This window comes from Bidens hawaiensis, unplaced genomic scaffold, assembly GCF_021521415.1.
Source record: "Bidens hawaiensis isolate Kalapana, Puna unplaced genomic scaffold, B.hawaiensis_p1.1 tig00060765_1, whole genome shotgun sequence".
Classification (NCBI taxonomy): Eukaryota; Viridiplantae; Streptophyta; class Magnoliopsida; order Asterales; family Asteraceae; genus Bidens; species Bidens hawaiensis.
Window position 1 is genome coordinate 42,204 of NW_027500935.1, and position 13,220 is coordinate 55,423.

The 13,220-nt window shown below is 36.1% G+C and overlaps 2 protein-coding genes across 2 annotated transcripts; one reads left to right on the top strand and one right to left on the bottom strand.

Annotated features, from left to right (window-relative positions):
- The first annotated feature begins 910 nt into the window (after window positions 1–910).
- On the top strand, window positions 911–5,042 carry LOC143603104 (ERBB-3 BINDING PROTEIN 1-like). The gene is made up of 9 exons (XM_077080011.1): window positions 911–1,073; window positions 1,147–1,231; window positions 1,316–1,465; window positions 1,541–1,694; window positions 3,641–3,856; window positions 3,954–4,090; window positions 4,173–4,264; window positions 4,335–4,514; window positions 4,902–5,042. The coding sequence occupies exons 1-9, from the start codon at window positions 977–979 to the stop codon at window positions 4,955–4,957; spliced, it is 1,167 nt and encodes a 388-aa protein (XP_076936126.1). The 5' UTR covers window positions 911–976; the 3' UTR covers window positions 4,958–5,042.
- A 4,147-nt stretch (window positions 5,043–9,189) lies between these two features.
- LOC143603105 (proteasome subunit alpha type-4-like) lies at window positions 9,190–12,685 on the bottom strand. The gene is made up of 2 exons (XM_077080012.1): window positions 12,607–12,685; window positions 9,190–10,058 (listed from the first exon to the last, which is right to left on the bottom strand). The coding sequence occupies exon 2, from the start codon at window positions 10,056–10,058 to the stop codon at window positions 9,309–9,311; it is 750 nt and encodes a 249-aa protein (XP_076936127.1). The 5' UTR covers window positions 12,607–12,685; the 3' UTR covers window positions 9,190–9,308.
- Between the last annotated feature and the right edge of the window lie 535 nt (window positions 12,686–13,220).

Below are 13,220 nucleotides of genomic sequence, written 5' to 3' on the forward strand. Positions count from 1 at the left end.
TCTTACGTAATTACAAAACGATTACAATAAAGTGGCAGACAAACGGGCAACAAGCTGCGCCGCAACCCCCTTTTGAATAGCAAAGCCAATCCTACTAAAAACGAAGTTTTGGGACCTAGGAGCTGAAGAGTTTCGTGTACGTCACGCTGAACCCTACTCAAAAAATTCACAATATATGGGCCAAAAAACCAAATTTATCAAAAGCAAATGAGAGAAAGACATGTTAATTTTCCAAACAAGCTTATAAAAACGTCTGATAAATGGGAAAATGTTGATGTCATTGAATAATGAAAATCCACTGAAGATCCCATCTGATAAATAAAAAGAAAGATGTTGTGGTAAACTCTATTCTTATAGAGACGTTTTGTAAGATAATTATAACTATTGTTTAATGGATACAACAATAAATAACATATGATAAATGAACGAATAAGGTAAAACAAACATTTTACCATCCATCGAAAACTTTTGCTATAATTTTAGTATATTCTGACTCATATTTTGTTGACGAAGAGTCTTATTTTCCTCATCACACCGCATCATGCCCTTTTTATCTCACGTTGCTATCTATCAAATTGTTGAAGTCGTAACAGACCCTCCTAATCCTAACCCTAACCCTAACCCTAAACATTGTAAGTTTTCAAGCATTCTATAAAAAAATGGCATAACAATAAAAATAATTACAACCATGTATCCTAAATGCTTTTGTGATTTAAGTAAATTGAGTTTGTGGCGTAGATGAGTGTAATTGTAAGTTTTGTTACTTGTTAGTAATAACACAATGCTTTCATGGTTTTTTAGTTTTAGAAAATATTCAGGGGTTAAAAAAAAAACTAGTGACGTGGCATGTAAGCAGAAACCCTAAGGAAACACCACTACCAAAGTTTATATAAAGTCAGTCACCCAGTCACTAACAATCACCGCCGACTTGAAAACCCTAAAACACTCATTCTTCCTTGAAACCCTAATCACAATCATGTCTTCTGACGATGAGAAAGTTGAAGAGAAGGAGTTGGATCTTTCTTCTCCAGAAGTTGTTACCAAATACAAATTAGCAGCAGAAATTCTTAACAGTAAGCAACCATTATTATTGTTACTAACCCTTGTGTCTAATTTTTATGTTTTTTTTTTTTTTTTTGTTTACAGAGGCCCTTCAATTGGTTTTATCAGAATGCAAACCCAAAGCCAAGATTGTTGATATATGTGAGAAAGGAGACTCCTTTATCAGAGAGTAAGTTTTCTTCATTATTATTATTATTACTATTATTTGTGTATGAACAAAAAGATTGTAATTTTGTTTTAATTTTGATTGCAGGCAAACTGGGAGTATGTACAAGAATGTCAAGAAGAAGATTGAAAGAGGGGTTGCATTCCCAACATGTGTGTCTGTCAACAACACAGCCTGTCATTACTCTCCACTTGCCAGTGATGAAACTGTGTTGGAAGAAGGTGATATTTTGAAAATGTAAGTGTGTTTTTGTGGTTCAAGTTTGAATGTGAGTGTGAGTTAGTGACTGTTATTTCTTCTGTTGGGTTCCAGCGATATGGGGTGTCATATAGATGGGTTCATTGCTGTGGTGGCACACACTCATGTGCTTCAACAAGGCCCTGTCACTGGGAGAGCAGCTGATGTCATTGCTGCTGCAAATGCTGCTGCTGAGGTTGCCTTAAGACTTGTCAAGCCTGGAAAGAAGGTAATTATTGTTTTACAGTTGTTTTTGTTCAATTGTATTACTAAACATTTTGAGATGATTTTTAGATGGTTTACAGTCTTTTTGGCATTGTGTTTTAGTTAATCTTTGGCGTATTTTTCACCTTTTGTTTTATGGCTTGCATTTATAATTGTTTTGCTGTTATCAGAACTTGCTAAAGGGAATTTTACTTGTTTAATCAGTTTGGTACTACCTTTTCTTACACTGTTAGCTGATTTGGATTTTTGAACTTATGTGTTATATAAGTGTTTTTGATTTACTGTTTAGATTAGGCAACTTTGCCGAGGTGATCACTTTTTTTCTTGATTTCCTCTTTTTCCCTGTTGCCAATAACAACTTTGGCTTGTTCTCGGGTTTATTTAACTTACATCCACACAGTTGGTTGAGTGTGCCCTATGCAAGCCTATAATAACATTTAAAGGGTATTTTACTTGTATAGCCAGTTTGGTATGGTTGGTGCTATGTATTTGACATTATGTTTTGGTTGTAATTTTTGATCTAAGAGTTTGTAGAGGAGGCAACTTTGCCGAGGTGATCACTTGTTCTTGATTTCCTCTTTTTTCCTGTTGCCTATATCTCTTTGGCTTGTTTGCTTAACATTCAACCACACAATTGGTTGAATGTGGCCTTTGTGAGCATATATAGTATTAACTAGTTTGGTACTGTTTTCATCATTTCTTTCACTTCTTGAGCCTATGTATCGACGAAAGTATGTCGTGACATAGTGTTCACATGAGGCAGCTTTGCCGAGGTGGTCACTTGTTTTTTGATCTCCTCTTTTTCCCTGTTGCCTATATTTATTTTGGCTTACTCTCGTATTTTTTTTACATTCAGCTACACAGTTGGTTGAGTGTGATCTTGTGAGCTTATATTTTATAGTATAATGTTAATTTTTAATTTCCCTTTTTTGACAATCTTTTATTGTTTTGTTTTGTTGATACTTTTTCTGGTGACAATCTTTCTAAATGATGATGTTTATTAACGAGCTATGGAGTTTCTCCAATGATGCTTTTAATAGTCATAGTTACACTGATAGATAGTCATGTACAGTGTAGTTATAAGCATTTTGATTTATAAGTTTTTTTTTCTTATTATTATATATAATCTTAATTTATCGTCTTATCTTTTTTGAATATCATACCAATCTCAGTTTGCCTTCTCTCAGACACGTTTTGTTTTGTTGATGTCTTTTCTGTTATTTTAAAAGATGATATTTCTAAATGATGATGTTTATCAACGAGCTATGGATTTTTTCCAATGATGCTTTTAATAGTCATAGTTACACTGATAGAAAATCATGTATAGTTGACACGGCCTGTCTTCATTTGCCACTTTTGGCACTTTTGTTGTTTAACTTTTGTTCATTTTTTTAGTGATTTGTAACATGATCTTTCTAAATGATGATGCTTTTCAATGGGCTATGGAGTTGCTCCAATGATGCTTTTAATTGTCATAGTTACACTGATAGAAAGCCATGTTCAGCAAAATGTTGTCTTTGTGATGAACATATCAGTTTAATCGCGGTTTGTTCTTTTTGACCCTTCAGATGTTTTTGTTTTGTTAATGATGCTTTTTGGGGTGTGTTGATACATGATCTTTCTGAATGATTATGCTTTTTAGTGAGCTACGGAGTTACTCCAATGATGCTTATTATTTGTCATAGTTACACTGATAGAAAGTCATGTTCAGTATCGTTATAACATCTTGAATGCATATGAATGCATATTCATGTTCTGATAGAAAATGAATACTTGTTAAGAAACTATGAATGCATATTCATAGTGTTTTTTTTTCTTTTTATTTTTGGCATAGTTACTCTGATAGATGTTCTTTATGGCTTTTAAAAGCATACTTACATTACATTAGTGCATATGCTTTATGTTATGGTGACACTTCAATTCATTCCCAAGATATTTTTTTTGTTGCAGAACCAAGATGTTACGGAAGCCATACAGAAGGTTGCTGCTGCATATGACTGCAAAATTGTGGAAGGCGTTCTTACTCATCAATTGAAACAATTTGTGATCGATGGGAACAAAGTTGTATTGAGTGTTTCAAACCCTGAAACCAGAGTCGATGATGCTGAGTTTGAGGAAAATGAGGTTTATGCAATTGATATAGTCACCAGCACAGGAGATGGCAAGGTATTTATGAATTTTTGTTTTCTAAAACCTTATTATTTTTCTTTATGTATGTAGGCAATTAGACATAACTAAAAATTGTTTCTTGATTATTTTGCAGCCAAAATTGTTGGATGAAAAACAGACAACGATATATAAAAGAGCAGTTGATAAAAGTTACCACTTGAAGATGAAAGCATCTCGCTATATATTCAGTGAGATCAGTCAAAATTTCCCGATCATGCCATTCTCAGCTAGGTATATACTTGTTATATGTGCAACTTGTATTTTATTTCATTTATTTATGTGTTATGAGTTGAAATTGTGTGTTTGGTAACAGGGCTTTGGAAGAAAAGCGTGCACGGTTAGGATTAGTGGAATGTGTTAACCATGAGCTCTTGCAGCCATACCCTGTTCTTCATGAAAAACCTGGTAATTGAGTATTTCAGTTTTATTGCTGATTGCGCAAGATTAAACGTGGACTGTTGTTTATGGTGTGCAGGTGACTATGTGGCTCATATCAAGTTCACGGTTCTTCTTATGCCAAATGGATCAGACCGTATAACATCTCATGCGCTTCAAGAGTTGCAGCCGACTAAAACCGTTGATGACCCTGAGATCAAAGGGTGGCTATCTCTTCCTGTGAAGTCCAAAAAGAAAGGAGGTGGTAAGAAGAAGAAAGGTGAGTTGGCATGAGTATTTATATAGTTTATAAATGGGCTGCTTTATACACCAAAAATTTCTAGTTTTTTTATAGAAAAAATTCACTAAACTTGTATAATTATATTATACAAGAACCTAAACCTAATTATATTATATTAAAACCTCTCAAACTTGATTTTGATTTTACAAATTTAATGTCTTATTGACTTTATATGGCAAAGATCTTTTTCATTTGTAAATATGTAGATGATGCCACTTTATCAACAGGTTACCATTTGCTATTTGCATACATTAAACTTGTGACTTTCCAAACTAAGTTTGATATGTCAAAATTGAGTTGAGTGACTTGTAACGGCTCATAATCGGTTAAAAAGGGTTAATTTAATCATGAGTTTTGTGATGGCAGGGAAGGGAGCTGAAAAGGTTGAAGGAATGGAAGAAGATGCAACAAATGGTGACTAAGGATGTATGGGAGAGTTTGAAATGCAATTTTGGTTGAATCAAATTGTTTGTTGTTTTAAAAGCATGTACACAGTTGATTCATAACCTGTCTGATATAAAGTTGATGTAATTTGGTTTTAGTTTTTTACTATCTGCTTTCTTTGTTTGTTTAACGTCAACAGATTTTTTACTTGTTTTGAAACCAAAAGTTTGCGTTTGTTTTACAACTCTATATTTTTTGCAAACAAGGAAAGATGACATCCGTGCGGTTTGCAATGGAGTGATAGGTAAGTGAGCAACAAGCTGTGTTGCAACATCTTTTTGGATAGCAAACCCAATCTTACTAAAGACAAAGCTTCAACCGACTAGGAAACTAACAACCGGCCGCGTTTTGATTAGGGGTGTTAATCGGGAACCGACTAGGAAACTAACAACCGGCCGCGTTTAGAGTAGGGGTGTTAATCGGGTCAACCTGATCGGGCTTCGGGTTAATCGGGTCGGGTTTGTTGGGTTTTTGTTAAACAATATCAAACCTGCAACCCGACCCTATTAAGGTTCAGGTTAGTCGGGTTTCGGGTTTTTCTGGTCGGGTTAATCGGGATAACCATGTTACTTCATAAGTTGTTTTATGTGTTTGTAACTTGTAGTTTGCTAAATTTCTCATTCCATTTAGTTTTCAATTTCTTTTACAAGTAATTAATTATCTTATAATTTTACATATAAACCTGTAAATGAACCGAACGAACATGAACAAAGGCGTCCGTATTCTTTCATTTAACTTTTAACAAACACGAACACTTAATCGAACAAATATTTGTGTTCATGATCATTCATTTAAAATTTAAACGAAGAATTCACGAACATAAATGAACATAATTAAACTAATAAACGAACATGAATGAACGCATTTAAATAAATGTACATACATTATTTAAATGAACGCACACAAACATAACATAAATGAACGCATTTAAATAAACACAAACACACAAATATAAAACATATTAGAGTGATATAATTATGCAAATAATATTTAATATTTTTCTATTAATATGTAAACGAACATGAACGAACGTAAACAAACTTAAATGAACGATCATAAACAAACATTCACAAACATAGATGAACGAGTGAAATATGTATTCATGCTCGTTCGTTTATTTAAATTAACACAACATAAATGAAACATTATTGCCTTTATAGTGCTTATTTCACATTTTAATCATTGTATATAAAGTTAAGTATCGCCACTAATCGGGTTATTCGGGTTAACCCGAAACCCGACTTCTTCCCAAAAATGAACCCGAAACCCGACCCTATTAACAATTCGGGTTATTCGGGTTGACCTGAATAACCCGATTAATACTTTTTGACCCGATTTAACCCGACCCGAATTTGCTTATTCGGGTTCGGGTCGGGTATTTTGGACACCCCTAGTTGTGATGGCGCAATGACGCGAACTCATTGGTTTGGTTCGTTATGGTACCTCAGTAGACACCGATAATTGTAACAACACTCGTATAGCTTATGAAACAAAAAATAAATATATTTAAAACGAATAATGGCATTACGACAAGAACCGACATGAATTCGGTTGGTTTCGGAATAAAGTCAAATAACAATTAAATTATTTAAAACACATAAAAATATAAAGAAGCAAATGCAATGCTAAATAAACCCAATTGCAACAAAAGAAAAAAAAGTCTCACACATGTCCGTCCACAAACAGGCTCGAACCGGCGTTCAACAAATTGTAATGTTTCAACATACCCACAAACTAATAAAAAATTACATCTGGTAGGATTTCATAAAACCAATAACAAAACTAATAAAATATCAAAAAATAACTTTGTGGCACCGACCACTTATATTTATCTATGCATATATGATATGTAATAAGTTTCACATATTTGCATCTTCAAGCTTTTGTTTCAAAGCAATTTTCAACTATTTGTTTAGCAACAAAACCCAGTCTTTTTTTTATTTAAAGGCGTCTATTGTAGTGGTATCGATCTCTTAAATCTTAAAAGATTTGATAAAGATTTGATAGCGGTCTCTTAAAAGGTCAATGCTTGTCATAACCCAAAGCACCCCACCAAAGTGGTGATTGGCAACAAAATTCAGTCTATTCATCAAAAGCAATGTCATGCATCGAACTTTTAAAGCATAGGGACAAAAAATTTAATGAAACCAAATCCATCAACTGAATCATTTTTTCAAGAAATACAGGATATATATAAGTTAGACGTACACAAAAAAATCGGTTCCGGAACCTAACTGGTGGAACCGAACCGGAACCGGTTCCAGTTCCTACCCGGTTGGTCCAATACCCGGTTTGGGTATTTTTGTACCCGAAAATCGTACCCGGTTCTCCTATTTGTATGTCCCCATCGGTTCCAACCCGGTTCCTACCCGGTTCTTAATTGTAACCGGTTCGGTTCGTACCCGAAAAAACCGGTTCCGGCGGGTTTTTTTTGAAGAGTCAAACTAGCCGTTGGAACCGGTTCCAACGGTAATATAGCCGTTGGAACCGGTTTTTGAGACACCAATATAGCCGTTGTAACCGGTTCCAACGGTAATATAGCCGTTGGAACCGGTTTTTGAGAGACAATAGAGCCGTTGTAACCGGTTCCAACGGTAATATAGCCGTTGGAACCGGTTTTTGATGCCCGAAACCTATATATATCTTGTTTTCCACCACTTGTTTCACCACCAAACTCAAAAACAAACTAAAATACTACTCCTTTAGCAAACCCGTTCCATTACCCGACCATCCAACTAAATATTATTATGGCACCCATCAAAAAAACTAACAAGAAGGCTAAGAAGAGTGTTTTTATTGCCCCCGTTCCTGTTACGGAGGACCCAAGGGTTGTTACGGTAGTCAACCATAACCGCAACGAAAACATATGGAAGAAGTGGGATTTGATTGTGGATGACGAAGGTTATCAAAAGGCTCGTTGCAAACTATGTGGTTCAATATTAAAGCACGATTCCAACTCTACTTTGAGAAAGCACATCGAGAAGCCATATTGCAAGGCGTTGAAAGGGATTGGCGCAACCGATCAAATTGACTTGGGTAAAGATGGTACACTATTTCGTTACAACACGACTCAAGTTCAAGATAGAATGGCAAAGTTCGTTATTCAACGAGGTTTGCCGTTTAACCACTTTGATGACCCGGATTTGACGTCGTTGATTCGCGAAACTCTACAACCGAGATACACACATGTAAGTCGTACTACCTTAAGACGTCATTGTATCAGGTTGTGGGAGTGTGCAAGAATTATCGGGAGTCTATTACCCTACTAGTTGTTGGGTTTTGCAAGAATTGTACTATATGTCTTGTGTTTTTAAAAGCTTTGCGGAGAAGAACAAACTCTTCAAGAATATTGTTGCGGTGATAAAAGAAAAGTTCATAAAATATTTTATAGTTTTGGAAGTTGTTTAACAAGTACACAAACAAACCTTGCTATTTAGAGTAAAAAAATAACCTATTTATAGTTAAAAAAACCGGTTCCAACGGTCAAAAACGGCTATATAGCCGTTGGAACCGGTTCCTAACGGCTATAATATTTGAATTTCAAAAAAAACCGGTGGAACCGGTTTTTACGTAAAAACCGGTCCCGGTTCATACCCTACCCGGTTCCTAAAAGTTAGCATATCTGGGCATCGGTTCGGGTCGGGAACCGAACCGGTTCTTGACTGGAACCGGTGCCATTTTACAACCCGGTGTGAAAAAACCGGTTCCGAACCGGTTCGGGTTTCCAGGTGAACCCGATTTGTGCACGTCTAATATAAGTTATACAAGTAAAGAGATCTATTTATTAATAAGAAAAAAAAAATGGACGGAGACCGGATTGATTATAAAACAGAATCCTGGGTTGCATATTTATTGATAAGAAAAAAAAAACGAATGAAGACAGAATTGATTTTAAAATAGAATCGTGGGGTGCAAATAATATTTCAATTGATGATAAAAAAGAGAATTATTGGTCCATCTCTCCACCTTAAAGAAAGTTCTCCCTTTCATTGATCTTGGGGGAAAGGAATAGAAATTATTCGGAACAGGTTTTGCCCTTTAATTCAGTAATAGTTTAATGTCTAAAAAAGAGGATTCTGGTAAAAATACAATGTAGACAACTCTGAGGTTTAGTTTATCTTCAGTTAGGTGATCAAACTAGAGCTCAAATTGAAATTCGAACATGACTTCAAAACATAAAGCGAAACAAGCTTGAGCTTATAAAACTTAGTTACATAACACAATTTAAACATAAAGTCAAGAATTTATCACAGGTTTTGACATCAACATAAAAAAATATAAGGATCCAACCATACAACTCAAGCCACCATCATCCAAATAAAAACACCCTTAAGCCTCTGCAGCAGGCTGGGTAACACCATACTTGACCAACATCTTACTCAAAGCATCAGGCGCGCACACCTCATACTTAACCTTCCCAGACGAGGTCAAATAAACTTCAGCCAGCTCAAGCTTATCAGAACTAAGACTTGTACTGTCCATCATCTTGCTAAGAACCTTAAGCGCCAGCTGGACTGCCTCCTCTCTGCTAATATCATCCTTGTAGTCCTGTTTCAGCATCGACTGAGCAGCCTGATTATTAGCACCGATAGCCGCCGCCTTCCACCCACCATAGTTCCCACTAGGGTCACTCATGTAAAGCTGGAACCCGTAGTTCTTATCCCACCCAGCAAACAAAAACGAGACCCCAAAAGGACGGAGCCCACCAAACTGAGTGTAGCCCTGTTTGGTGTCACAGAGTGACTGAACCAGCTGTTCAACGGGCATGGGTTCTTGGTAAGAAAAGGTGTAGCGTTGGCCTTGAACCCGGGCCGTGTTGATGAGGATGTTGGCGTCTGACATGATCCCCGCTACAGCACACGCGATGTGGTCGTCGATTTTGTACATTTTTTCGGTTGAGGTTGAGGTTTGAAGGAGCTTTGAAGTGACTTTCTTTTCACCAACCAAGACTACACCATCTTTTGAGAGGATCCCGATGGCAGACCCTGCGTTTCCAATAGCTTCCATTGCATACTCGACCTGGTAGAGACGACCCTCAGGGGAGAAGATTGTTGTTCGGCTGTCGTACCTTCTCGACATCTGTTATTTAGCGTTGCCATAAAAATTAAGATTTAAGCGGTTTCAGTAATTAAGAAACAGAGAGTTAGAAACAATGCAAATGCATAACAAAGTTGAGTGTTGGGTAACAATTTAAGGGTCAAACTGGTGATTCTTTTGTATGGGCCGGGTGGGTAGACCCAAAACACTTAGTCCAAAAGTCCTTAAATTCTTATATAAACAGTTAAGTGTGTCTGTTACACGTTACAAAACCTCATAGTTCCAATAAATAAGCTTTGAAGTCCGGATGTCATTTCCTTGTAGTTTGAATTTATCATATTGAGTTATAAAACATTATCAAGCCATTCATAAGTAAATAGGTAAAAATCACCTCTAGCTTTAACAATATCAATCAAGGAACTAGTGATGTAACCAAAAGCAAATTTCAATTAAGATCCTAAGTCATAAGATTTTCATTTCATAAGATCACAAGTTCTTTTCTCTAGAAGCTCTCTGCAATTCTTACAAGTTAATTGTGCATTTAGATTAACAAGGCATTTGCACTTGCATTGATATATTATAGAAAGAGATGTTTTAAATCTTCGTGTGCAAAATGTCTTAAACAAGATATGGGCCACATAAGTCACAAAGAAGCCACATGACACATAAACATATAACTCGTCCGTGCAGTAAAACTGATCTAGTTTCCATGTACCAGTTTATTCAACAACAGGAATCATAAAATCAAATGTTAACAATAAAGATAGAGAAAATGACAGTCATCATCTTTCTCAAGAGCTGAAAAAATTAACTCCTGATCACGTGAAACTAGTTTTATCAAACTCTTGGCCTGGAACTCATATGTTAACTAATCTTAAAGTATGTTTTGTCTTAGATTAGGACTTGCTAAAATAATGAGTCGCCACTTTATCACTATATGTTTTGTTATTGGTACATGTGTTGCATGCTTTGGAGCCGGGGGTGTCTCTTTGGAAGCAGCCTCTCAATCCTCATGGATAGAGGTAAGGTCTGCCTACATCACACCTTCCCCAGACCCTACTAATAGCTTTTGCTATTGGTGGGATTTACTGGGTACGTTTGTAGTTTTCGCCTCTAAAATTGGTTGGTTAACTACAACACTAGAACAGTAGTAGTACTCTAGTCCTAGTTACATATGAAAACCTGTACCATGGGCTCTATTTATTCAATGCTAAAATAGTGAGTCACCTTTAAAGTTTCTGAAACAAGTGATCTTGTCATATATGTTTTCAATCATCCTACAGAGCTCCAATAAAATAAACTTGCTAGCTAGTATTGAGAGTGAAGAAGTGTGTATCGACTTACTTGTATACGATCAACGTTCCTCGGGTACGAGTGTGCAATATCACCGATGGTTTTCCGAGATACGAGTTCTTCCACCTACAAAACGAACAGTACCGTGAGCTTACCCCTCAGAAAGGGACAGATGGGTCCTCTTTGGGGTAACCCTCCGGTGTGAGAATCAGATATTGTAGGAGAGGATAATCAGAATCTGAAAATGAGTAAAGGACTTAGAATATATTTTCTTGCCTGCCTCCAACTGTGGAGGTGGTGTGGTATTTATAGTATTAGGGTTTCCAATGATTTGGCTCAGACCCAATTGTGGCCTTTTTGGCCTCCTCCTGTTGCTTCGCGCCACGTGTACTTAGGACACCTGGTGCTTTTTCATTGATTATTCTCTGGCCAAGGTCTTTCACCTGATACATGTGCCATCACGTGGTGGCACATGGGCTTTGCTGAGTTGTCCACCCTTCATTGGCAGCTGTCAACATCAGCACATTCTTTATTCCTTAAAAGATACCTTCTGGAAGGTTGTCTGATGAGTACAATCATGGTTGTCCTTATCCTGATTTGGATTAGACTATTGTCTCATTTGTTGTGTGTCGCTTACGCGCGGCCTTTATGCGCCTATCCCGGGGATGCGCAGGGTCTTCTCTTTATTCTCACACTAAATGTGTGTGTTGTGTGCATATGTGATATGCGCCACGCGCAGATGTTTCATGCGCTTGCGCATAGGTTTTGGCTTTGTGTCTTCATGACATCCATGCGCTTGCGCATAGGTTTTCAAGCCTCTTGTCTATATCTTGTGGGTTGACCCGCCCCGCTCGATGTTAAGGCGGGTGCATACCCCTTCAGAGAGGAAAATAAAGATGTCCCTATATTGAACAGCTATTAAGTCATTTTACCAACTGTTTGTAAAATCTGCTGCAGGTGCTGATAACTTTCGTCTTTCAAGCAGCTTACAGCCAAATAAATAGAACTCGAACAGCCAATATTCATACAAAAAGCATCCAGAAATATAATGATTAAATAAACCCATCTTAACTAAGAATATATCTCAGTTTATGTTGATAAAATTTGCAACTGTAATACTTTACTAAGGACCAATTAAATTATTATTTATTAGGTTCAGAAGCTGACACACACAACATAATACAAGAAACAAGGTTAATCCTTGCAAATAATCTAAATCTAAACCTAAACAACAGAATCGAAATTAGGGTTCGAAAGTAAACTAATTGGATGGATGTATATATATATAAATACAGACCTTGATGAGATCAGCAAGAAACAAATGTCGGATTGAATTGAAGAAACAATAAAACTTGCGAGCGAGCAGCTGAATGAATGGAGATATTGATCTTATACTCCCATTCGGACTTTAATTCTTCCCCAAGCTTTCTTGTTTTCAGATAATTGCATAAACTGCCTTCAAGTTTCTTTCTTTTTCATTCTGACCCTGAAAGAGTTTTATTTAGAGACTGACTTGTCTTTGCAACTTTTTATTTTCATTTTATACATTTTACTATAAAAGTTTTTATGCTTTACTTTTTGACCGAGATCGAATTCGTTCATTGTAAAACTTAAACACATGGAATTTCTAAGGTTTTAATGATACTATGTTGTTTTGGTTTGTTTATTTTTATGAGATTGGTTAGTCAGATTGAAAACCGACTACATGAGTTTCAACTTTTTTACTACATGATTCGGATTGAAAACCGACTACATCCGTTTATCAGTCAAACTGAGTTTCAATTTTTTTTTGTCTAAATTTATTTTTGGTTTATTCACTACTCCAATCTTGATATTTTCATTAACATTGTAAATCAACACCAAAATATAAAGGCATCATCCCTATTTTGAAACAAAATCAACTAATCAGTT

Coding starts and splice junctions, on each gene's coding strand:
- LOC143603104 (XM_077080011.1), top strand. CDS start 977: ATGTCTTCTGACGATGAGAAAGTTGAAGAGAAGGAGTTGGATCTTTCT. Junction 1,074..1,146: donor AGCAGCAGAAATTCTTAACA/GTAAGCAACCAT, acceptor TTTTGTTTACAG/AGGCCCTTCAATTGGTTTTA. Junction 1,466..1,540: donor GAAGGTGATATTTTGAAAAT/GTAAGTGTGTTT, acceptor GTTGGGTTCCAG/CGATATGGGGTGTCATATAG.
- LOC143603105 (XM_077080012.1), bottom strand. CDS start 10,058: ATGTCGAGAAGGTACGACAGCCGAACAACAATCTTCTCCCCTGAGGGT.